The sequence below is a fragment of the Taurulus bubalis genome (assembly GCF_910589615.1).
Source record: "Taurulus bubalis genome assembly, chromosome: 19".
In the NCBI taxonomy this organism is placed as follows: domain Eukaryota; kingdom Metazoa; phylum Chordata; class Actinopteri; order Perciformes; family Cottidae; genus Taurulus; species Taurulus bubalis.
In genome coordinates this window covers 14,716,854-14,743,881 of record NC_136607.1, presented here as the reverse complement: position 1 = coordinate 14,743,881, position 27,028 = coordinate 14,716,854, and the positions used below count along the sequence as shown (strand labels likewise).

At 42.8% G+C, this 27,028-nt stretch overlaps 1 protein-coding gene across 1 annotated transcript in view; it reads right to left on the bottom strand.

Moving 5' to 3' along the window:
* sema4d (sema domain, immunoglobulin domain (Ig), transmembrane domain (TM) and short cytoplasmic domain, (semaphorin) 4D) overlaps window positions 1-26,614 on the bottom strand; it is a gene marked incomplete at its 5' end in the record, with an annotated part of 29,237 nt that extends 2,623 nt beyond the window's left edge. The window contains 16 exons of the mRNA XM_079235618.1: window positions 546-776; window positions 2,580-2,951; window positions 3,218-3,264; window positions 3,434-3,606; window positions 3,889-4,001; window positions 4,817-5,039; window positions 5,252-5,408; window positions 5,529-5,704; window positions 6,566-6,717; window positions 7,545-7,661; window positions 7,835-7,928; window positions 8,027-8,125; window positions 8,256-8,318; window positions 8,415-8,560; window positions 9,611-9,744; window positions 26,577-26,614. Coding sequence (XP_079091744.1) covers window positions 546-776; window positions 2,580-2,951; window positions 3,218-3,264; window positions 3,434-3,606; window positions 3,889-4,001; window positions 4,817-5,039; window positions 5,252-5,408; window positions 5,529-5,704; window positions 6,566-6,717; window positions 7,545-7,661; window positions 7,835-7,928; window positions 8,027-8,125; window positions 8,256-8,318; window positions 8,415-8,560; window positions 9,611-9,744; window positions 26,577-26,614 — 2,335 coding nt within the window. The remainder of the gene's footprint in view (window positions 1-545; window positions 777-2,579; window positions 2,952-3,217; window positions 3,265-3,433; window positions 3,607-3,888; window positions 4,002-4,816; window positions 5,040-5,251; window positions 5,409-5,528; window positions 5,705-6,565; window positions 6,718-7,544; window positions 7,662-7,834; window positions 7,929-8,026; window positions 8,126-8,255; window positions 8,319-8,414; window positions 8,561-9,610; window positions 9,745-26,576) is intronic.
* Window positions 26,615-27,028: the final 414 nt, after the last annotated feature.

Here is a 27,028-nt window from a genome sequence, read left to right as displayed (position 1 = left end):
TATATATACACAAACACACAACTATATTTACACTTGTTTACAGGCACAAAAATTATCCAGATAAAGTACTAAGATGTAAGACATTCGACTCTCCAATAACACCCTGGATAAAAAAACAAAAAGAAAAAAAAAATATCTTTTCGGAATTTTACAGGTCAGACGGTTACATAATACTATAAACAAAACTGTACCTTTCATTCACATATCATTGAGAATTGTGGGACAACCAGACCACTGAGAGGTTGACAGTTCAATATTGTACCATCTCTTTTTTTAAACATTCACTCAGGCATCTCACCAGACACCTAAAATGGAGAGGAACAGTTCTCCACTACGCCTTGAAGCAAAGGACAGGCTTGTTATAAACCGATTCAAAAACACACAGACACACACACACTCTTGGTGAGTTTAAGTTTGGGAAATGGTAACATGCAACGTGCAGAAAGAAAAAGAGAAAGAGTGAAATGGGGAGGGTTAAAAAGTGAGAGGAATGGATTTCCAGTTCGGGAGGTGTGAGCCGAGTCAATGCCGCCGACACCACTCACCCAACGCCAGGCAGAAGAGCAGGAAGGCTTCCTGGGAATGAACCCCCCAGGCTTGGTCCTTCAGCAGGGGGGGCAACAGTCTCACCTCTGCCTCCTGGGCCTCCACAATGTGGGGCTTGGTGGAGGAAGAGGTGGAAGAAGAGGAGGAAGAGGAGGAGGAGGAAGGGAGGGCAGAGGGAGTGCTACTTCCAGAGGAGGACATGGAAGATGAAGTGTCGACGGGAGAGGAGACTGTGAGGGAGGGAGTGATGGGAAGAGAAAGAGTATTGAGAAAAACAGGAAGTCTAAACAAGGGGACACATGCAACACAGAGAAGAGGGAGACTAATGGGCTGGGAGTTGAAAAAAAACTACTTATTTGCTGTAATAAATAAAATAAAAAAAATGAGGATGATCACAACTACTTACACAATAGACAAAATGTTATTACCACAGATACGACTCATCTTAAATAATTCTCTGAAAATGTTCTAAAACTGAAGGCTTGATTAAAAATAATAATACAAAAATATTTAGTTGTTTGCTGATGTTTGATATTATCAAGCACCCTGTCATATAGAACATATTTATGTTATTAACAGACCACGAGGGAAAATGACTAGTAGAGGTTAATACACAGGACCGTCAGAGGTGTATCCACGTAGGAATGTTGACTTCACAGGAAGGAAATTAAATTAAATACAGAGAAACTCAATATTGCCACTCAGACAACACGAGACAGTGGTATGAATTCTTTCAAGCATTATTCTATCATGCAAGTGGTCGCTTTTTTTTTGTTTTTCTCCGACCTTTAAACCCGACATTGCCACTTCACTGGGTGAGATAAAGGCCCCCGTACCAGGTGAAGCAGATGGCAACACCGTACAAAGCTAGGTTATAACGCGCCGAGCAAATCTTCCCTGAGAAATTACTCTAATGTTGAAGCATTGACCCAAGTCCATTAGCCTACAAAAAAAAAAAGATGCAAAAGCTTCAAGAGACTATCCCCCCCCCCTCCCCAGGCTGTACAAAAAAAAAAAACATGACTCCAATTTGGAAAACATCAAGGTAACTTACCAATTTGGTAAACAATGTTTCCAATTTGGAATTTAAGAAATAGCTTTTCTTGCTGGACTAAGCTGAGAGGGTGTGCAGCTTCTTTAAATACAGTTTTATGCTTTATCATCATAAACCCTAGACCATAAAGGAGTTAAATCTCTACAGGAAAGTGGGACGCCTGACGCCTTGTGATAATACAAAAAAAACGTCATGTGATTATGTTCACACATACTTTCAGAGAGAGGAAAGCACTTAGACTTGTGAGTTGTGGAAAGATGCAGCAAGAGTGTGACCCCAGCCCATATGGATAGTCTCTGTGCTGAGAGAAACAAAAGCAGGGAAGAGGCTTCTGGCTAGCAGCAAGGTTCATCTGCGTCAGCGAACTGGATGGGCTGAGATTCACAGTCCACATCGAAGGGTTTCTCCTGGGACGGGCTGTCGCCTCCAGAAGTGCCAGACGGTATCTGACCGTTACCGTTGCCGCACTCCGGCTCGGTCTCGTACCCGGTGTCGCGGAGCGCGCGGACGTTTTGAGTGGTTTGGCTGCCGTTCTGCGTCGGCTGCTCCGTCATGTTAATTTTATCAGTCGCAGACGATTCCATCAGACCTGCCTCGCAGGCCCGATACTCGGGCTGATGGGCGCTCTTGTGACTGCCCAGCAGAGCGGCTCGCAGCCGCAGGCAGGGAGCCGGAAGATACTGCATGTAGCAGTTGTACGCCAGCGCCGCCAGAAAGAGGAGGAAAAACAGCAGGAAGAGGAAGAGGAGGGCGGTGCTGTTGTTGTGCTGCAAATACTCAGCCGCTGGGTCCCGGCTGTCTGGGTGCGGGGAGTTGGAGCTCGGGAGAAGATGCAGCTTGGGCTGGAACTTGATTGTGCTGCTGGGCGGCGGCGTTAGTGATGAGTCAGTTTGGGGTGGGGAGGTGAATTGGACTGTGGCTGTGAAGCTGGGAGAGGCAAGGGCCGACGTTAGTAGGGCTCTGTCTGGCTTACCATTACCTTCAGCTGCGTGTGTGCTCGATGTCTCCTGGCTGCCGAGGCTGGCGGTAACGTGGCCCGCCTGCTGTGGAGCTCTGGGCGGGAGGTCCAGAGTGAGGACGTATCCGGCCATGAGGCGGCTGAAGTTCTTCCCAGCAGCCGGGGCCCATTCCACCGACCAGCACTCGTAGTGACCCTGGTCCTCTGGACCCACGCTGTAAATGAGGAGGCCGTTTTCGCCTACGAGGTGGAAGCGAGAGGCCTCGGTGAGAACAGAGCCGTTGGATTTCCACATCACCTGGGCGAGGTTGGAGTGTCCCAGGCACGGCAGCTCGGCAGAGCTGCCCGGTTTCACGGTCACGCGGCGGTAGTCCTTCAGAGACACACTTGAATCTGAGAGATAAAAACAAAAAGAAAAGTATTGACTTCTGGGCCCAGTGGGAGGTTTAGTGTACGGCTCAGAGAACAATGTGGCTTATATTTAGGACGTTTAAAATTGTGATATTTGATTTCCACTCGTCTCAACTCAACTATAGCCTTGTAGATTAATGCACAGCATCCAGGTTATTATTATTATGACAATCAGTATCCAGTGTTTTTACGCTGTCTATGTTCTAAAGCTTCTTTATTGGGCCATATGTGAGCATGTTGCACCGTACCTGATGGACACTTGTCTGCGTCACCATTCAGGCTCTGGATTAGCTTCCTGAAAAAAACAAAAAACAAACAAAATATTTAGACTGAGACAGTAAAGCAGGTCAAACCGGATGGAGTATCAGTTGAGAAGCCTCTTGATGGTGGTTTTGCTTTTGTTATCCAGTGTAATAATGCATGAGCAGAGTACTTGTATGTAGAAGAAGAAAAAAAAGGATTACCTGAGCTTTTGGCTGGGAGCGTCAAAGATATTGACACAGGCAGCAGCGCGAGGGTCCCAGGCACAGTACGGGTCCCGAGCCAGGATACAGTCATCGCAGGACAGATACCGGCCACAGAAGGCTGTGGGGGACTGGACCACACCCGAGTCTGAACCAGCATACAGGGACCGTGTCTGTGGAAGGACAAGGTTGTTCACATAAATATGCCAAAGAAAACATGAACAAAAGAAATAACCTTATAGCTTGATTTAGAATTTTACTATTTTTTTTACCTACTTTCAAAAGGGTCACAAATAACCTAAACTAAACAAAATTCTACAAATCGCTTAAAAAAAAAAAAAAAAGGCTGCCTGCAAAGGTTTTAGTTTACCACTACATGAAGACACACTGCCTGCCGGTGTCATGTATTTCTGTATTTCTAATTCTTGTGTCTCTTTGTACGGTTTGTCACTGACCTCTGAGGACAGCAGCAGGTTCTTGATGGACTCAGAGTTCTTCAGGAGCTGGATCTCCTCGACAATGTGCACTTCTCCTTCATACACCACCGACTTGTGCAGGACGCCCGTATCTAAAGATGAGAATGGTAAAATGTAAATGATTCAGCAGAGTCAGAAATGAGTCTCTTTAAAACAAAGTATTACTATTACTGAATGATTCAGTAAACTGGTATCAGATATAGTCTGATTGGTTCTGAGTTTCCTTCCCTTGTTATTGGCGTTGTAAACAGAAGCTCGGCTCTCTCACTGTGTGTCACCTGCACTTCATGCAGGCTTGTTTGTGATATTTTTGGAGACACAGTTTCTATCTTTTATTCCATTCTTATTTTAGTTGTATATACCCCTCTTATTATATATTTATTGTACTTTCTCTATTCATATGTACTACTGCTGCAACATCATCATCTCCCATCCTGGGGATGAATAAAGATGCATCTCATCTATGTTTCTGTGTTGAGCCATGGCTTTTAAAAATGTTACAATAATTTTAAATTTAATAATTATATTAATATTTAATAATTTTTGAAAACTGTCCTCTTGCTAGCTCTGCAGTTTCAAAGTTGACACCTTTAAACATAACATATGTTTTTTGAGTAGGAACCTCCTTTGAGTTGAATTGGAATTTACATGTAATAACCAAAAATGTACAATATTCTTAAGTAATGTCTACTTCCTTAAAAAAATCAAAACCATCATATAATAGTTGTGATGCAGGGGTATTTTTTCTTAATGCAGAGCTATTTAATGATATAGTATTTAATATCTTAGTACTGGGGAGCACAAAAGTAATATAGATTCAGTGACTCAGATCAGCATCATTTCGACTAAACTTGAAAAGCACAACCGTATATGTAACAATGTGCATTCATAACGGATGTGTTCTTACCCGTTCCAGTGAAGATGACGTCATAAATGTTCCTATCGAGTGCACGGACCCGCTCTACAACAATCTGAGTGTAGTTCACGTCTTTGGTGATGAGGCGAGGCCGGTTCCCGATGGGTAGGACGGGGTCCTCCAGCAGGGGGTGGTCCTTAACAAACTGGAGGGTCTTGTCTGGCAGGTGGAGGGAGCTGCTGATGTTCTGCCTCCGCATGAGGTTGTTAATACACTGATGGAGGAAAAACGCAGACAGGAGATATTCAAATCATTTATTCTTGGAAAGTATATTCACATCCCGTCTGTTTACTAAAAAAGAAAAAGACAAGAACTGGAATAAACTGATTCCCCCCCCCCATTCATTTTATTTCATACAATTTTTCCAAGCATTCCCACCAAACTCAGCTCAGTCTTAACTACTGGAGCGGTGTGCACGGTACTTACTGCTCCAGGACGAGGAGACGGAGGGATGCCGTTGTACCGGACCCACTTGGTCTGGGACTGCTCCACTGTGGCCTTCTGCATGTACTTGCCCTTGGAGAAGACTTCTTCCACAGCTGTCATGTTGTAAGCGCACACTGCTGACAAGCCCACGTTACCCCTGGGAGATAGGGAGATAAGTGGGGGAGGGAAAAGAAGTTAAGGACCAGCCTGATATCGAACACTTTTCCTTTTGTGACCCCCAACTGATCGCCCTTCTCGAGATCTTTAAATCACTGACCACTGGGAGGTGAAGACCCCGTAGATGACGGTGTCTCTCCAGTCTGCCCCCTTCAGGATGAAGACATCATGTACTACGTTGAAAACAAAGTTGAGCTCGGGCATGGAGCACACCAGCTTGGCTTTCAGGAAGGACGTCCATTTCTTCTGCAGGGTGCGCTGCCCCCCGAGGTCACCCTGTGGGAGAGAGGGCCATTAGTGTGGGGAGAGGCGGAGCAAAGAGACTGAAGCGAAAGGGAAGAAGAAGAAGAAGAAGGAGGAGGAGGAAGAGGAGGAGGAGGGAGGGGGAATGGCTGGCGTAAGATTGTGTGCAAGGGCTTAATTTCCACTGGGGGTCGGAGTGGGGGGTGGGGGGTGTTTTTCGGGAAATATCTATATTTCCGTTTAATAAAAGATGCTAAAAAGATGCCAGATCTGAACGTCAGTTAACGGCATGGCGGTAAAGCTCACAGTGCTTTGAAGCAAAGATGCAAATAAAACATTAATATTCAGAGTATCATAACCAGTTGTATGAATTTAAGGTCAGTTAGTGCATTAGCAAAACAGGTTTACATAACATTTACATTTTTTGTCATTTAAATACAAGATAAAAAAATCATTATCATTTCATAAATATATACAGTAAATTGTTGTTTATGTCATTGTGGCCCTCCAGTGGAGATATGAGAGGGGAACTGCCAAAACTTCAGACATAACAGACTTATGAATATCCCTGAACAGTAAAAATCTTTAAAATGGGACATTTTGCATTTTATTTTTATAATATTTAAAAGAGATTATATAAAACTGTGTTTTGCGGCAGATTTTTTCAGTACACAAGTAACAGCATTTTAGATTATTTCAAGTCCAGTGAGCTGGGCACTTGCAAGTGCATGACACAATAAATGCCTTACTAGCTGACCAACTTGATTTGTAGCTTGATATGAGCTCAGGTGAGAGATTCAACCTGATAGAAGGAGGCCAACACAGACAGCAGGTGGATACGGGCTGAAGAGGGACGCTGCTGGGATGTGCAGATGGTTCATGACGTGCACTGACCTTACAGACGCGCGCCACCCTGGGGATGAGCAGCTTGCCAAAGAATTCGTACTCCACCGACACCTCCGTGAAGAAGTAGTAGATTTTATCGTCTTCGCCGTCTGCTCGGTTTCCCCCTTCACTGATCACGTCCGCAAAAACAAAACTGGGCTCTGCAAGGAGAGCAAAGAGAGAGAAAGGTTTCGGTAAAAGGGAGCCTAGGAAGGACAATTGACCTGCCATTGTGTAACTGCTCCTCAGGGTGCTATTACACATAAGTCAGCAGAAACCTTTAGAAACGCCCCGAAATCCAGACACTAGAGATGACCCGATCAAGATATTAATAATAAGTAGCGAGTCTGATTTGATGCATATCATTACCCAAATACTGATTAAATATATATCTGGCAGATTGAAATAACAGCTGTAGACTACTTAATCTGAAACACATTATTTTTCATGAGCTACTTGATCCAATTACCGGAGGTCCAAAGGTTGAAAGATATTAAGTTTATGAGCTTCAATTATTGATATGATATGATTGAAAGTTAAACTGGAGAATTCGACTCCTGAAACTGACGCAACGTGACGACGTATCGGTCAGTCCACATGCGGTTCTACAGTATTGTTACAGAGTGGAGTATCGTTTACTTCATAAACAATCACATTGATGCCTGACATCAAGTTACTCACAGAATTCACATTAATTAGCGGCAGATGAAATTACATTTTTGTCATTTAAAGTGCTGAAAGGGACGGTCAGCGCTCCCCGAATGTCCTGGTGAGCAAATTGCTCCCAAGGACGTTGTATAAAAAGGGAAGGACGGGCTGCAACACTGGCAGGCCGAGGTGGACAAACACAGGCGAGTAAAGGAAGGACCAACATGCCCCGACCAGCACGAATACCGATCCTACGGTTTGGTTTCGGACATCTCGACCTTCTCTCTCAACCATTACTTTATTGACATTAATTCATCACATATTGATTGTCCCTACTCACCGTTGAGCCATGAGGTGGAGTACTCTGTCCTCAGCTGGGACTGGGATGGAGAGTATCTCGAAATAATCGGTTCACTGCCTAAGAAGTTATAAGCCGTCCCCGAGTACAGTTCTCCATCTGATAGAAAAGCAGGGAATGAATCAAAACAAAAAAAAGCAATTTATTGTCACGTAATTCGGTTTTGTCTCCCAAAATAAGAGATTATTGGGGATTATTGTGCTTTTTTTGTAGCAGTGCTGACAACCAACAGAGCTCCGTTGTGAACCGATTTAAAACTGGCCCCAACTCACCAACCATGACAGTAGTGAAGCTCTGCGACGGGTCAAAGGAGCACTTTCCCCGGCCGTCTTCAGGTCGACCGTCCAGAGAAAAGTCAGCGAGGTTCTGAAAGGAGGAGTTCAAGATCACATCTTAGTTGGCGGTTGCAGCGATGACATGTTTATTTTCTGCTTCGCGATGTTTCCAGTGAAGCGTTGACCTACCAGGTAGTCACACTGCGGCTGGAACGCGTGCGTGCCGCAGACATACAGCCGCTCATCGTCTACGACTTGGAGCACTCTGATGTAGTTGAGGCAATCTCTCTGCAAAGCAATCGATAAGCAAATTAAAATACACGTGTTTATTGTATTGACACTAGAAAGAGTGATTCTGACATCATCTAGGTGAAGAAAAGACAACATTTACAGAAATGATTATTATTATTGAACAAACCTCTTTTGATTTTCCTTTTTGTGTGCACATCACCATCGGGCTTTCTGCAACCGTCCATTGAACCTTAAAATATATATATAGTTTTTTAAAGAAAATCTTTATGAAAAAGTGACATTTTTTTTCCCTTCCTGTTCAAAATCTCATTTGTATTTTTGATACCTTGTTGTTTTTGACTGTCACATTCTTCTTGCTGAGCTCAAAGATGGCCTCCCTGGCTCCCACATACAGCGCATCTCTTTTCTCACTCAGCAACAGTGTGGAGTAGTTGAAGATCTCCGGCTCCGAAAACTCCATCAGATCTAAATCTAAAACACGAAACAAAAACAAAAAAACTCTTAAAAACATTTGTATTCAATATTGAGCATTTTATTAAAAGCTGCTTTCACCAATTAAAGTAATAATCACGCTTTAACAAAAAAAAAAAAAAAGGTAAAACATGTAAAACACAAGTTTCATTCGTGTAGTGTAGAGGATGAACCCTCTCTAGGAGTGTATCGCTCTTCATAGTGAGCCTTGTGAATGATGGCAGACCCAGTGGAGCGCTTGTGTCTGGCTGTGCCAGGTGCAAGTGGGTTCGGGTTGCAGGTGCCTGAACATAAACACCACAATGAGGAAAGCAAATAGCCTCACTGACTGACTGAAACCGTGCCACAGAGAGCGGAGACACTTTGTCAAAAGGCTGAGCTGTAGCGGTTCTCACACAGCGACTGAGTTACTGCAGCTATTTGTGTAGATGTTAGCATGCAAACAGAACGTCCGCCTGACGCCTCAGCGCTCTAACTTGAGAGCTGTGGTGAGACTTGAGGTTTGTCTGAGATACATTTAAGAAAGCAGGTGTCCTCAAACTACACTGTGAACCGAGAGTTGCAAGAGTTTTGATACATCACAGAGATCTTACCCATCCGTGTGGGTGATGAGCGTGACTTCCTAAATTGAGTGTTGGTAGACTGTGGTTTCAATTTTAATCAGCGGTGATTTCAAGAGAACATTTACCAGAAATAATTTACATTTCTTAGAAGGGGATTTAGTGTAAAGAGGAAACAGTCAGATGTATACTTAAAAAAAACTCTAAATATAACTAATGTATTAAATATCGTATTAGTTTGTTGTATAAAATCAATTGATAAGAGAAGCAAATTCTAAGTTACCGAAGCCAGAATTTATATTTGTACTGCATTTTATGGCTAAATTAGGCTATTTATTATCAGCAAATATTTGGTATTTTCACCTAATGAATGATCTAGTTATCCAAACATTATTTCATTCAATTGTGTAACACCTTATTTGTTTAGTTACTCAGAAATATTACATTTGACACCTCTATATAATGTATATATAATGACTTTGAGTCTTACCCTGGTGTCTCCAGGAGGTCCGAGGCACCGCGTGGGGTCCGTGGGTGGAGACCTCCAGGAGCAGCCCCAGAAACACTCCCAGCACGCCGAATCCCATATTGGACTCTGGTAACTTCGGAACTGTGAAGTTTCCTCTGCAAGACAAAAAAGGAAACGCAAAACACTAAAACCGTGTTTAAAAAGATGTATGTTCTACAGGGATGTAGACATGACTGGTTCCTCACAGGCTGATATCTCATCTTGCGCTAAAAAGGGGGCAGGCATCAAATCCACTTCCCTCATACTGAAAGCTGGCGGACTGATTCATCCTCTTTTGCATCGCTTAGTGGGTTAGTAAAGCCAGCACAGTCATTTCAATACAATCAATGGAAGAAGATATTTTGGACAGAAACGGAACAATATTTTAAAAAGCATTCCGACAATAAAAGCATTAAAGCAAATATACCAACTGTGAGCTGGCTTCAATATTCTTTTACATAATATATAATGACAGTCAGTTGAATATCTGTGAAAAATGGCCATCACAATTTTGACAATTTTAAATACCAATTGACGAGTCAATTAATTGAGATAATAATCTGCAGATTAATCAACGACAATAATTGATGGGAGCCCTATATGACACTTTTTTGTATTACTTTGTATGCATGTGCTTTACTCATGTGGCTTTTCAAGCAAATGGTGTACACAGCAGTCAGTTGCAAAAGTCACCTATTAATCATAAACTAATGCTACTCATGTCAGTTCTCTCCTTTGCACCACAAAAAAAAGGAAGTTCAGAAACAACTCTGACAATTGTAATTGTGATACTTTCATTCCAGTGGCCAGCTTAAAGCTTTTTGGTGAATGGCGGGTTGAGTTTGGATCTCAGAAATAATCCAGAAATGTAGAACAACAAAGATGGATGGATGCGAAGTTTCATCTGAATGCAGAATCAGACGGGGGGGCAGTGGGGAGGAAAGAGAGGGAGGGCTGCAGCACATGAGCTCCTGAACTAACACGACTTACAGCGGCTGAATAACACACACTCCTGTTTGTGAAACGCACACGCCTTGAACACTCTGGTGTGTGCGTTTAAACTCCATTAACTGTGCAGTTGTGCGTGTCATGACCAATGCGTGACACTTCAGTTGATGTTGGCATAATAAGGCTTAAGAAAAATCCCGTCCCCTTTTTTTTTTTTATGTATTATTCTGCACTGCACTATTGTTTAAACACAGTAGTAGGTGTATCCGTTTGCCTCGGGTGATGATGACGACAATGAGGATGATGACAACATTCCTGCTATCTATCAGCTCTTGTCAGATGCAGGTGTCGTTTTCCATTTATCCAATTTGTGCAGCTTGGTGAGCCCGTTCTGTCTTTTAACGTCTCTCTCTCCTGCATTCGCTCAGGATGTGATGCGCCTGATAAGGACTCCATTAGGCTGCTCGGTGCCTTTTGTGTAGCTCGATCATTTATCCAGCCCCACCTCAGGAGGGTTAGGGTTGATGCTTTCAAAGAAACCTTAAGTTGTCACATTTAATTAGTTTTCCTACATTTTTTGGTACGCAGCTGTAAAAAGGTACATGGTTTCATCTTGAAATGCTGTGCATTTTAGTTTCAGTTATTATAACTAATAATATGTTGTGCTTTCAGCCACTTGTTTGTGTTTAAAATGGTGATTGGTCTGGTTGACCAAACTGTATTTCAAGTGGCCTGTTTTAGGTCAACAGAAAAGCTGCAGGGGGAAAAAAAAAGCTCATGCTTTAAAGCTTAAGTTAAATATTAAAATAAATCTCTAAATCTGTTCTCAATCCTGCTTGTAATACATGCAAGGTTTGCCAAAGTTACTGCAAAGCAGGGCACATGCAAAAATAATCTTGAGGTCAATTTTCACGACTGCCAACCAAATTGATTCTGACAGGGAGGGAAGAGTGATTACTCCATCAATATTATCAGCACTGAAACGCTATTAACTCAGAAAGTGATTAACTGGTATGATTCAATTGTAAGACTCAAGTGCTTCCCGTCTCTCGATCCGATCATGTGACAGTGGGGCGTGTCGGCACAACTACAGCTTTTGTACCCCGACTTTTCTCTCGTTTAACGCAAGAGGAAGTTGGCATTTCCGATAATGGAGAGGACGCTGAAGGCCATTGTCGTTGTAATAGGCAGGAGGCAGCTGGCTCTGGTTGGTGATCGCATGCAGTCCTCTGAGGAAGTAAAGTGATCTGGCACAAAGCAGGTCATTCTGGTTTTGCTGAAGTACCCGCAGCACACCTCCGCAAAATGGGTGGGCCGGTCACGCGAACGACGGGGATAAAAGGTTATCGGATGTCTCGTAAGACGAGGCCCGAGATAACAAACCTTTTCTCTCGCAGTCTCGCCACGTCTCAGTAATGTGGATTCAATCAGCATTCAAGCTACTGAAAAGAATGGCGTTGACTCAAAGGTTAAGGCGTAGTGAATAAAAATGACATACAAAGATGCAATACTACAAGGGAAATGTAAAGCGGTTTTACTGCTTTATTTGGTCATTTGTCCTCATTTAAATTTTCCAATCATAATTACAGAACTAATGAGTCAAGAATAGGACAAATAAATCATTGTTAACCACATTTGGACTGACCTACTGGCACCAATGTGGCTCCTCACACTCAAATATAGGTCAGTAATCAGTTACACAGCCGAGGGGGAGCTATATCATGTGGCACGGCACGTTCAGGCAATCAATGAGGGTCACCAAAGCTAGAGGAAAAGGTAATTGATTATTGATGTGGTTGTAAATAAGAATAAATTACTGCAGCGCTACGACCCTAAAAACACTGGGATTGTTGTTGTTTTTTTTTTGTGAGGGTTTCCACCGACTAAATCTGGCAAAGGTGGAATTCCATCCCAGCTTCAGCCCGAGCCGTGGACTCCACTCTGCTAAAGAGGGGGTCAAACACACAAGGACCTATTGTTTGCTGAAGATGAGGGTAGCCTCCACTCCAATCCACTCCACCCCCCCATCACATCCACATCATCACGGCAGAGTCGGCAACAATGAACAGAGAGAGGAGGGAGGACAGAGGACGAAGTACAGAGAAAGGCATCACTTCTCCCTCTCATCCTCTTCTTTTACAGTCTTGCCAATCTAAATGCCAGCACGGCTTAGCCCCCGAGCCAATCCCGTGTTTGCAAAGGTCGCACAAGCCCATGAGATCTGGAAGCGTCCCGTAAAGATGGATCCATAAACTGCCTGATGGCGGCAGAAGAAACTGTTAAACAGAGACGGGGAGAAAGAAAGAGAGGGACTTAGGGGCAGTGTGAATGGATGAGATAACAATACTAAATCCAGGATTCAATCCCAGACAGACACAATTCATCCCTTTTCTCAGACTCTAGTTTTTGGCTAATTTCCTCCAACAGCACGCTGCATAAATAAAAGCCTCAAACTAGACTCATTGCTCCATGTGTGCACTCCTGAGGCCCTCCATCAATCTTCCCACTCTGAACCCCATTAAGGACAAACTTTTAAAAAAAAGCTTTGAGAGTCAGTGTTACAGCAGCAGAGAAAGCAAACTGGCAGCTACCTTACGCTGCTGAGAGATTTAGAGGAGTGGCCACACTGGCCAGGGATATTCAAGACTGCTACCATGCTGGCAGGTCTCTTTGAGCCCTTTGTGCTCCTCGCTCAGCTCCTTTGGCTGAGCAGGGAGGTTGACACCTGCTTGGGGCCTTGGGGTTCCCAGCACTGTACTGGTAACTGGGCACAGACATTGGCAGGTTGCCTACTGAGGACAGAGGACGGGGGGCTCTGCATATCTGTTCACAGGAACTGAGAATGTGTTAGTGAGCATGAAAGTGAGAGAAAACTCAAATCTGCTACGTGATTTTATGCGCCAAAAACAAATCATTCGGAGCGTGCCAACCAATTAATTCTGATTGAAGCCGATCATGATAATAAATCACTGCATAACTAGATTTACCCGCCGGGTGGGGGTTCACAGCTATACACCTTTTGATTAACGTTTTCCCCTTCAGCACACACACTGCAATCAAGCACACCCAAACTGACTGCTGGATTACCAAGGCAGGCCACTACAACTACACACTTCACTAATCAGTCATTTCTGTATTTAAAAAATAAATAAAAGCTTTTTATTTATTTAAAACAAACAAGAAAGCCTGTATGCACTTTTTACTCAAGGCAGAGCAGTGTCAATATAAGATAAGAGACACATAGTGGCTTATTCACAGCAAATAATCTTTGTTTAAAAAGGTTGACAGGTGTACAAGCTACGGTAAAGATGAATATGAAAATATTGTCAAGGAAGAACAGTTGGGTTTGCAGTTATGCGGTGTTGTACAACCCATCCCTCTGTGCATTAATGTAAATGGGGAAACACTGGTGGAAAACAAGCAACTTGACTTCCTGGAAAGGTCTGAAAATGTTTAACAATTAGTTTGTAACTCTCACTTCTAGAAACTGGTGAGTAGAAGCAGTAGCAGCAGTGCTGGCTGCTCTCCTCCCGTTTGTTCTCTGGGTGTTTCCTTTTACATTCCCGCCTAATCGATAGCAGAACTCAGACTTCATAACAACAAGGATAAAGATATTTCATTTAGTAAAGATAGTCAAGTCGTTGCCGATCCGCAGCTAAATCGCAGACAACGCTGTCGTGCATGGATGTGTGCTTTCTAAAAAAATATAACCTATAATCTGCTTTTCAGTAACGCACATCTAGCAGAGCCATCTCCACTTCCCTTGCTCACTAACGCAGTGAATGCAACAACGTAAATACAGTGAATAGCCGCATTTTCAGTCCTGAAGTACTGCGGAAACTTCCCACGGAATACAATTGAAGCTTGATACGACCTTTATCAAATGAGATGCATGCATTTAGTGTCGAGTGGCATTAACAATGGGAGGAATCTGACACTGAACAATGAATCAAAACCTCTGCCTTTAACTCCAGTTAACCCCTCGTGTTGACAAGTGGGAGCCGGCTGCGTCGACGGACTGGTTCAAGTCGGTGCGAAGATAAATTAAAAGTAATTTGCTGTGGACTGAAGCTGCATCAACTAAACCATCCTTGTCGGACTCGAAGACGATCCAATTCCCTGATCGATTACATTTCAGGGTGACTCGTACCACACGGCAGCTTCACCGCCTAACAAAGCAGAGAGAGCAGAAAAGAAGCTCCCCATCCTGTGAGCAGAGAGCATGGTGAGGATGCAGAGGGATGTGAAGGAGTTGGACATTCAGCGCCTGCCAACAACTCGAACCCCTCGCGTCTTTTCCCTCACTGGCTCCATTTTCCATGTACTCATCGTCAGCATCAATGCACAGAGATGCTCTTCTTCCTTTTGAACAGCGAGCCAAAAGGCTGCGTCTCATTTTGTTTTCTCTCTCTGCTGCTATGATACTTGATGTGCCGAGTCACTCAAACAAACTGTGTGAAGGGAAATGGGCTTTAAAGTAGTTCATTTTGTGTTAAGAATGTCTTGTTTGGGAGTTAAATAGGACATTAAAAGTCTTGAATGGTTGTCAATTCAGCACCAAGAAGGAGGAATTGTTGTTTTGCGAGGGTAGACTAAATAACAGAAACACCTCTATGGGCAATACAAATCAACAGCACTAATAATTTACAACCTACACAAAGATAGGATTGGGCTGCATTTGTTTTAGTGAAGCATGCCGAACAAAATGAGTGCATGTACCACATTTTCATAGTTGCATGACTGCTGACTTTATCAACGGGACCATCCCAGCTGTGGGAACGGTGATAACGCGGCACTGGTTGCTCATACTCATGCTGAAGATTTTCAAATAAAACCAGTACATAGTTTGACATCATAACTGATCATCATCAGGAGCGGGATGAACGCGCAGGTCACATTTATTTATTTTATTCATTGTTTATCGACGTGACACATGAAACTTTTAGTGCTCTGCTTATTTTATTATTCATTCACACATATTGAGCCTTAGACGGACTTTGTAGTAACATTATGTTTTCCTTTAGAGCTAAAACAATTAGTCAATTAATTATATGATAGAAATTAATCACACCTATTTTGGTAATTGATCAATAGTTAAAGCAATATTTAAAGCTAAATGTCACTAGTTACCACTTCTTAAAGGTTTTCTTCACCTATGAAAATAAACTCTAATAACTAATCTTTGCCCTGTTTGTTGTTGGACATAAGGCATATTAAATGTCACCATGGGCTTAGTGAACTGGTGAAAGGTAAATAAATTCCCATTTGCTGACATTCTATTGACCAAATGATTATTCGAATGAGAATATTCTCTAGCCTCCCCAACATGCATTTAAATATAATGCATATTTGCATCCATGACATTAAGGTAAATGATTAGCATGATCCGTCAGTAAATTGTATGCATCATCTTTCCTTAGAATATACATGTAGATTTATTTCAGTGTCTCAAATTGTCCGTGCTTCTCTCTCCAACAGCACTAAGACTTGCTCTTATATTCTCCAGGGGCATCGTGGGTAAATTAGAGCCGGGCCTGTATGAGAAGAGTGAGTGAGCAAGAGAGCCTTCACTTGAAATAAAATACTGAGACCGCAGAGGATGACACACTGATGGGGACAGATGTGCGCTTCAATGTGATTTTGCAGATTAATGGAGTTTGGCTATAGATGTGGCAGAGACTGGAGCAATCTCACATGTGTACACGGCACAACCGCAGGCATCAAATCCCTCTTATAAGACCAGACAGGGTCTGAAAGCCCATCTTAAAACACTGCCAGCTGCATCAGAGTTTTGGGTTTCCCCACAGACTGATGACATGTTTTTGACATCTCCGTTATTGAAAGTCGTGGCTTTGTAGTCTCTCAGTATAAGCCGAGCTACTGGTGTTACAACTCCAGCTGACTAATACACGTCCATCTAATGATCAGTTGTTGTGCAACATCTTATTGCACCTCTATGTCATTTTCTCACTCACGATCGACAGTTAAAAAAGATCAAAAACCAGAGATATTGTCTTTTATATTCAACACGTTCTTCTTCCTCGTCAGAACTCGGCACCTACATTACCAACAATGCAACTCAAGCACCGACAGCAATGCTAGTAGCATCTGATGGAGCTGCTAGCCTCAAGCAGAGATGAAGAACGGACTACAGAAGTCTGGTAATCGACGCCTACGCCAAGGGACATCAGATGAATCAATTCATCAGACTAGATGCAGCTACCCTTCGAGCCACAAAAGGCTTTACACAACTACCATGTGCATAAGTGTGGTTGTCACCTTACTTTTAATGATTTTTCTTAATTCCTCCAATCGTCTGGATATATCAACCCCCAACTGTCCGACCTGCAGCTGTGGTCCGTGTCCAAACCATCTGGAGCTGACTGAAGATAGACATCAGCCTTCGGTTGTGAAGTGCAAAGCCTCCGTGTCAAAGCCACTTCATGTTCACGTAGAGCCATCTGAAAGCCAGCGGACAGCTGAATGACCTGCGCTGCACAGCTGACCAATGCTCACACAGAGAAAATCATCTGAAAACTGCAACAGCTGACGCGTGGCAGTCATCGTACGTTATCCACGGTGAGCTCGCTGGGTGACAGATGGGAGGCAAAGTTTTTAAAAAGCCAGATCCAGGATTAACAGCATTATTTAATAATTCACATCTCCATTTAAGGCACAATGATTAAGTAGCACATGATGCTCATTTCTAGTGCAGGCTGTATGCAGAAACCACTTCTGGTTGTATTGCAATGAAGTAGTAGAAGTTAAAATGTAGGTAAACCATTAATGACAACCCAAATGTCTAAACTGAGGAAAGGAGCTTGTGTGAAGGCAACACTATACAGGGGATGTTAAATGGAAACCCTCCTATATAATTACAAGTTGTCGGGCCCCTGCTGAGCTAGCATGTCAACCTAAAGTGGCCACAGCAAAGGCAAATGAGGGGTCAGGTCCAGTAAAGGGTATATTTAGTCTGCCGATGGCGAGCTTTTTAAAAACAACACGCCCTTTCCCTGAGTCACGTGGTTTTGAAAGATCTGAAAAACTTCCCTATAAACATACAGGCAAGTGAAGTGAGCTAACTAGAGGAACAAGGGTTGCTGTGTGGTGTTCCCCGGCCGAGTACCGAATGTTCCTCTGTAGTCCAACATGGAAACATAATCACTGTACACTTTTTCTTTTAATTAAAAAGGAGAAAACAGTGGAGGAGGTTTTACTATTGACATCTGCATTGGCAAAAATAAAATGAACTTAAGTTATGAGGATCACCGAGAAAAGAAGCTACTTGTGCAAATACACATCAACATCTGCCTTTTATGTCATCGTCTTTAGAAGTACAGTTTTTTTTTTTATTTAAGCACTAAGCTAATTAAGGCATAATGTTTTTTTGTGTGAAATGCCAATATTACAAATAACGCACAAGTTGCTGTGAATAGAGAAAAAAATAAGCTTCTTCCAAAACTAAGCTGAAGGAGTACAAATATTGGAGGGAAGCTTTTTTTGTCACCTATCTTGGGCTGAATACCGGTACAGTATGTAGTTTGGGGGTCAGGTGGAAGCCACAGCTCTCAGTCAAGTCATAAACCTTTCACTTGATGTACTTTCCTTGAGACTACTGTGATGCCAGCAAAGCTTTGGGGCGTATAATGTGGGACTATTTTGGGAACCTGCGAAAGCCCAGCTGAAGGTCTTGTGGTCCCCAGCTGAAGGCCTGGCGGTCACAAGTTGGTGAATGGTAGTCACATTGGTGGTAGTTGTTTTAAAAACAGCAATAATAACTAAACGGCAGGTGACTTCGGCTCCCAGAATGAATACGATTGCCCTTAGTTACATTGCAAACATTTTACAGATCTTTAGGTGCACTGGTGAAAGAATACCATGAGATAATTGAAGACACAAAAACAGTCTTCTAAATGACAGTTACTAGGCTTTCCCACCAGTCACAGGACATTTGAAAGGGCTGTAAACATCAGTATAAAAATCCTGCTATATTTTCCTCTTCTTTCTGCCTTTAAGGGGGGACTCCTTTCTCTTCTGCTTTTCTCTCAGCGGGCACCGATTTCATGGTGGTAATTCTGGCCCGGCAGAGACAAAAACCTCCTTTGGAGTGCTGTGTGAAAACTCATCCCATCACCCACAGGCTGCCACAACACTAACTGTGTGTCCTCCTGAACTTGGCATACCAGGAGATAAAACACTAATTTCACCGTTTCCTTCGCAGCACAGGGGACGGGATGAGCACAAAGCCAGGCTGGAAAATTTAAAACACTCGACACACTGTTTTTCTCGTGATCTGGCGGGCAGATTTAGGGCACACTTCCGCCTGCGTCGGAGTTAAAATAAATTGCAGGCATTTAAGAAAATTAGGTCACTTAAAATTCAAGCAGCTGAATAAGCAAATAATAAATCAAATAATGGAATATAAGAAAATAAATGCATCTGCAGCAAGTATTGGTCCCTTGAAGACAAGTATTGGTGAGCTAAGTTAAAGTTGCTAAGCTCTGTTGACGTGTGTGTGTGTGTGTGTGTGTGTGTGTGTGTGTGTGTGTGTGTGTGTGTGTGTGTGTGTGTGTGTGTGTGTGTCTTGGCTTCATGAGTCAGTCTTGAACGGGACTTTTTGCAACAGAATCAATTACCCCACATAACTTAGTACGCTTAAGATATCCTCCTTGGTATTGCAAGTAATGTTTGGTCATCACTGTAGGTAGATCGTAAAAATAACAACATTAGATAACTTTGTATCCATTACTTTCACTGCTTAATAGTTAACTACCCTACAAGCCCCCTTCACACGGCTTCAGCATTTGGAGAAAGCTTAACAGGCCAGTCGTGCCTTGTTACGGTTGCTACGCTACGATTGGACAATCACTGTTTGGGGGAGGGTTTTAGCAAAGTGTCAATTAGAGAGCAAAGCTGGTTGTCCCACAGGCCACTGGAAGCAGGCCTGTGCACCATGCACATCATAGATAGACATAACATTAAACACCGGTTTGCTTCACAGCAGATTAAAAACAGGAGAATCACAACTCAAAAGGAGAAAAACTAAAACATATCACACGATGAGGGCAAAGGACGAAAGGATTGGTGTAAAAAAAAAAAAAAAAAAAAAAAAAAAAAAAAGCAAAGCGAAGCGGAATCAAATCAAAGGTGTATTGCCCAGGTGTGGTCATGCAGGGGGAAAAGGAGCAAAGCCCTGAGGTAGTTACAGGGGGAGGGGGGTTGGAGAAGCATGCGCCATTCGTGTTGAAGCATGCGGACCCGGGAGCAGCTCAGTGTCGGTCTGCACAGCAAAAAGGGGGGAGGGAGAGGAGTAGAGTTTCTGACCTGTGGCTCCTTACAAGATGCGACGCTCTTCCTCTGGAGAATTATAAAATCCTCAAGCTAGGGAGGGGGGGAGAAGACAGAAAGATCAGACAAGATAGTTGTGTAGAGTGTAGTGTGTGTGTACAAGAGGGAGGAAGGTGTGTTTGTGCATGTATGGTTAGTTGTCTCGATAGACCATGGTTAGACAGATATAATGAATTAATGAAAACACATGTTGCACAATACAATTGATATCACGCATTCATCCACCCAAGCACACACACGGCAGATCATTCTGCGAAGGACAAAACAATTAAAGAGTGACTTAAATATCTACACCCTGTGACGTCTGTGAGGACACTGTGCTACATTTTTATACCAAGGACAAATGAATGGTGAGCAGCCAAATGACAAACATTATCCTGTGCTAATACCACCAGGGGATCCTGAGGCTTGTGACTGCTATTTTCATTTCCTCGTACACGCTTTGTCGTCCACTACGGACGGCTGGCTGTTCGCTGCGGCCTCACAGCATGTTTCAGTCCGTCTGGGATTTCTATGCACAAATGTAAAGCTCTGGACAGTCATGTCCGTAGATCAACCAGATGTAAATAAACTGAAAGCCCCCCTTCAACACTGTTGAATCTGCTCTATGTGGGCTAATCCCATGAGAGGTCAGCCACAGCCCAGCCTTAAATCAGCACAACATTTACTCTGAGAGAAAGTTGTACAATTCTTAAGATTGTCAATTTGATAGTGGAATGCAGATTCATTGCATTATGCATTGGCTGATATTAAGTTTAACTTGACGACACTGTGAGCTTCAATTGTTTTCATACCGTTCTCTTTTCCATTGCAGTTGGGAGTAAACCACTTGTCTGTAAAACCACTGCCTTTAAATCCCCTCAAACCTTGCATTGTCTGAGGATTGCGTCATTATTTTCGGAATTAATAGTTTTATGTTTAAAAAACATCAAACTAAAAAGAGTCGAAAACTCAGATATTCAGTTTTCTATCATGCATGACAAATAAACCCTTACATTCTCAAATTTGAAAAACAAGAACCAGGGAGTGTTTTTGCTTAGATATGAAAACACAATTACGACTAATCTGTACTTTTGTTGCAGATCCCAACATCTGGAGGATGGCACTGGATATCATTAAAGTTGTTAATTTATCTCGGAGGGGGACGTGCAATTATGGACCAATTATCCCCCTGAACACGTCTGTACCACATGTTACTATCCATTTAGTACATGTTGAAATATTTCAATGGATAAGTGTCAGGATTGTCTGACACTGATTATTAGAGACATACGAGTCGCACACAAAAAAACATTAGGTATCATCAATTAAAAGTATAACACAAAGGAACCCAGCTAATATGCTGAGAAGCTTATTTAGAAAAAGAAAAAAAAGTGTTCAGGGCCAAGAGTAGTGCATCACTAATGAATCAAGACGGGAACAAAGACTTTAGGGAATAATCTGCATCAACAGTAACAGAACAGTCTTCTGGAAAATTCTTTTGTCTTTTTTTTCAGTGCATGAAAACAAGATTTCATAAGTCAAACGGGAGGGAAAGCAGAAATCTACTTATTGCCACTGTGACAGATGGTTGGACCTCCATTCACAACACTTTCCAGTTGGTTCCCTTAGACTGCTTCCCTGAGCAAAATGAAAACCTTTACAACGAGGCTGAATACATTCTCCTTGCACAAGTAGACAGGCTTTATTCCCACAGCCCACTACAATCCAACTCTGTTTGAGGGGAAAATCTGGATTTACACATTTACTTTGCCTTGACTGGGGTCAAAGTCTGTACTTGTTTCTGGTAAATTAACAGAAAATCAGTGAAATGATCCCTACATCCTAAAAAAAATAATGTTATGCATCTTTAAATAAATAAAGATGGACAAAAGTCCAGTAAAAAATAACCCAAAGTAACAGACTGAATCCGTCACAATGGATGTTGCTGGCAAAGCAACGAATACTGTGCCAGAACAAGGAGACAAATCTTCCAGACAACTGAATTCAGGTCACCCAAATAAACCCAAATATGCAGATTCATTAGCATTTGCTTGGTGGGGTAATCTACTGTAATGCAGACCCCCCACCACCCCTGCTCTACTGTATAAAAGAATAATCAGATTATGTTAAGCAGAGATGATGCACACCAGACTCCAAGCATGGACAGTTAACTTACAAATGATCAAATTTAGACAAGACATGACTCACCGCAGTCTCTTGTAATGAGTTAGATGCGGTGGGGAATATCATATTACAGCGGTTATTGAATTTCTGTCATCAAATATAGATTTTAGATGCCCGCAATTAATAGCATATTACTTTATATCAGTGTGGTTATCAGTTTCCCAAAGCCAAAGTGGATGGTTATTCCCGGAGATCAAGGTCAAGAGCCATGCTTGATAGTTGCAGTGCAGCTCCCCAACACACAATGTATGACCTTGTGTTTTTCCATCTTCCTCCAGACTTTCCCTATTCGCCTATCACTTCCTCACTCAAAGAAAAAAACAAAAACAAAAAAACAATAAACATGTATGCAAGCTAGCACAAATACACAACAGAGCCTCTCGCCCTCCTCTGACAGCATCAATGGACCGCTGGGAGAAGATGACAGTTGCGTAAGATTGATGAGCTGAAGGCCAAAGGGTGCATCCCGCTCGACATCCTTAGGAAGCACTTTGACTTTGCTTCCCTGGGCTCTCACAAAACCCTGTGACAGCTGATACAGACTTCAACTATGCACCCACAGATCCCAATGACACCAGTGACACCGCGCCGTCACATGTCTCAATTCAAGCCGTCCTGAGTGGGCGTCGAGCTCGGGTGCGAACCCGGCCTTGCCCCCCCTCAAACCGCGCCCTCTGTGACACGGCGGTCCGGAGAGGGCACAGGGAGGAAGTGGAGATGTCACGGGTCTGGATTTTTATACCGTAATTGATGAGTGGACTTGAATGAGGACCGGGCAAAGCCGGCCTTTTGAAGACTCTTCAAGCCAGAACAAATGTATTAATAGGCCGTGCTTCAGAAACCCAGTCTATGGTAAACACACTGATAGGATGGGCTATTGAGCTTGCTCCAGGGTGACACCGCATTTCTCCCCCATGCTAACATTTTCACAATGCCGATGTTTTGTATAATGTTTACCATGTTGATCATCTTAGTTTAGTGTGTCAGTATGCAAACCTAAACCAAATTTCATGGCAATCCATCAAATTGTTGTCCAGAGATTTCACTCAAAACCACAAAGGTCAACCACACGGTGGCACGAGAGGAGCAGTAAGTAGTTTTGTCCTCTCGGGACCATGAACTTCTGTCCCACATTTTATTGGCAATCCATGTCATTGTTATTGTGATATTTCAGTCTGGACCAAAAGTGGTAGACAAACCAAGAAAATCACTCAAAATCAACATGGAGTAACTGTTGCATGGTGAAGCAGAAAGACAATTAAAAATAAAACTACTTTTGCAACCAGGAACTTGGTGGAAAGTATGAAAAAAAATTAATAATCTACAAACATTCAGTCAATGGCAGATTGGATTGCACAATGAATCTGTTAAACATGAACTACACGATATCTGAACAAATCCTTCCGTCTTCAAATGGCTGTTTACTCTCAAGGGTGCAACTTCTGACCAAACACCAGGAAGTTGAACAGGTTTATAACTAGACGACATGTTGCAGCTTTGTGGAAGTGAAATTTAGAAAGCTTTCTCATTTTGGATTCTCGCTCCCCCGAGACCGACATGAATACACACACGTGGGACATTGACTGACACAGATACACCAAGCAAACAGACATACAACAGACATACAACAGACTGGGAAACAGCCTCTCATCTCCATAAGTGTGGTAATATAAAAGCCCCCCATCACACACACACACACACACACACACACACACTCTCTCCCTCTCTCATATCTGTGCAGCCATCCTTACTGTCCGTCTATAAACATCCCAAGTCTCTGACAGGGCTGTCAGCGTACACCACCACAGGTGGGGGAGGGAAGGAAAATGAGAGGGACACAGGGAAGAGAGAGAAAACAGGCTTTGCTATGAGAGAGGATATTCGAGCGTGAAAATTCATACAGTGGTTGAGGAGCGAGGACAAAGAGAAGAACGAGGAGAAATGAGTAGGAGGAGGATTCTTCATATGGAAAACAAGAACAGAATCGCTGCATAAAGACACATGAGAATAGTTCATGGGAGAAAGGAATACATTTACTCGCTCGCTTCTGTTTTTCCCCCAAAGAACTTGAGTACAATCCAAAGCTCAGGTGTAGAAATGTGTTTTAGACAAAAGTGGCATATTTTCATGTGACTACATTCTCTTTCTGCCCGACGTTCACACATGATGCAATACAGTGAACCCTGGGGCAGATCGCTTTGAAAGGAGCGAGAAACACAACAACTGGGTGAAATTCCAGTTCATTAAAATCCTGGAAGTGAGAGTGCATGGACTCTCGCACACAAACATGTGCACATGCATGCGCACGCACACACAAATGTGATGAAGAGGATTAACGCCGGCTTGAATTTCAACAGAATGAATCCCTATCTACAAGTACTATGGTGCAAATCTGGCTTTAGAAACTTTCCTCACTTGCAGAGCATTCCGGGACAAAAGGAGGCTGAACTTCAAAGTCCTGTTATTGAAACATGTTCATTTTTGAGAATGATGGAGCATATTTGCAGCTGGATAATCAGCTCCAGAGTAAATAAAGCAACATCTGCATGAACAACACAGACGCAAAACTTAACACTAACACTATGTAAATAATGAAGCATGAGCAAAACGTCAGAAAACTTTGACTGCAAAGTATTCCACCCGTTCTCGATGCGTCTGCAGGCTAGTGTGTTTCTGGGAATACTGACTGGAATGCATACATCCACTGATATCCCACTATGTGTAAATGTTTGCTCATGAGTGAGCTATAGGGGGGAAAAGGAGGCATTTGTGCAAGTGTGTGTGTGTGTTAGAGAGAAAATAAATAGCCATCTTCTTCTGCCTTTGTATGAATCTTAAGTAGGCCCATGTTGAGGGAGGCTTTGTTCGCCGTCACCGTCGGGGGGCACGTCCTCCAACTTTTCCCCTCACTTCCTTTTGGCGTAACATTTATCATTCTTTCCCGACGAACAATCATCCGACAACATGGCCGAGCATCTAGCGCACAAAACAAACCACCACCCCCTTTCTGGTTGCTCGGATACCTTTCATCCAGCGGGACAGCTTGTCAACAACATCATCACTTACTTAGAAACTCCCGACCTTCACTTTGCTTCGGTTCAGCAGAGCCACATTAAAAAAGAAATATATACTTCTGCATCCATGCTTTCAAAATAAAGCTTCCAAGAACATATTTCTTTCTTGTTTGCCTTTTATGTCGCATCCAAAACATTTAAACACTTCCAAGCCAAATGCATCCTTAAAAAAAAAAAAAAAAAAACAGCAGAAGTGGTACAACCTTCTAATTTGCAAGAGAAATTCCCCTTTGGGCAAATATAGCATTATCCGGCTCTACAAAAAGATGCACGATATTTTATACTGACATTATATTGTGTTGGTGTTAGCTAAGGGAACTACCCTGAGGCCTGTTTCATAGAAAGAGTGAGTCACAGATCTCCCCCTTCTCTCTTTCTCTCTCCAAAGGGTAAACAGGTGCATTAGAAATAAGTGGAGAGATGCTGGCAGTTGACTAAGTGCATGCAAACAGCGATTTCCATTAACCTCATTTCATCTACAAAACACTACAATGTATGCATTACTGTATGGCATATACATAACCCTCCTCTGGCTCGTCACAAAGTCCTGCAAAAGCTGCAAACTACACGTTTCTCCTGTTTGGTTACAGGTCAAACTTCTATTTTTTAACTGCCCCGTCCATTTTCTCAGTAACTCAAGCACATAATAGGCCTGCCATTGTTTGGCCTTCGCTATGTGTTTGCGCCTATCCCTTTCAGCTGACTGGTCTGCACAACTTATTCCGCTTATTATGAACGCTGACGGCAGATTATTTTGCTTACTGCACCCAAATTCTCCGTCCTCTAAGTTCAATCAAATCCAAACAAACGCCGAACTCAGACACAAAGGAAAACTTAACAAAAGAGACAAAAAGAGATAGGAAGCATAGAGAACGAGTCCAAAATGGGAAAAAAAAGGGGCAAGAAAGAACCACGAAAAAGAAAGAAAAAAGTGGAGAATACAGAGAAGGAGCAAAAGGAAGAGGTAGCGCTACAAAAGGCTCAAACCCCTTTAAATGAGCGTTTTGTCAGGAAAATAAAGAGCGACCAACAGCAGCAGCAACATACCAGCACAGTGTACAAGAATGCAAATCAGCCCCAATGCAAATGTCATACGTCCCCCCCTCCCCCCCCCCCCCCCCACACACACACACACACACACACACACACACACACACACACACACACTTCTCTGTGCTACCAGAACCCCTATTCTCCCCCACTGCTGTACTGAAAACACACACTCAGAAAACCCTTCCAGGAGACAATCGTGTGCAGAGCAAGAGAAGTGTGTTCACTGGAGACAACATCATCTTCTTACTTCACGCCACACAAAGGGGACACAGAGGGAGTACAGTGGGCTCTTTGCACAAACACTACACAAACGCACCTTTGAAAAAAAAAAAAAAAAAAAAAAAAGATAAACCACTTACTTGTCTGTCATGGCCTCGGCTAGCGAATACTGATTCATTAATACTCCTTTTCACTTTTCTTCACACCAGTGGGAAACGGTTGAGGGAGAGGCCCGGGGGAAAAGTCACAACAGCGGTCTGCAAGAGAGGGGGGAAGCAACGAAAGAGTCAAATTATTCATTTAAACCTAGCAGAATAATAACTTTAACTAATGCTAAAAAAGACATTAGTTTCATTATCCATTAATTGTTTTTTCCTTAATATGTCAGACAATAGCGCCAAATGCTTCTCGCGGCATAAGGTGATGGATTTAAATAAACTAGATATTCAGTTCACCATCCAAGATGACGAAAAAACTAAACACCTTATCTGAAGAGCAGGAACTAAGCAATGTTTGTTTTACAACAATACAAAAGACTATTATAATAGTTGCGGAATAAATCGGCTTATCGTGTAATTACAGTTGAACACAC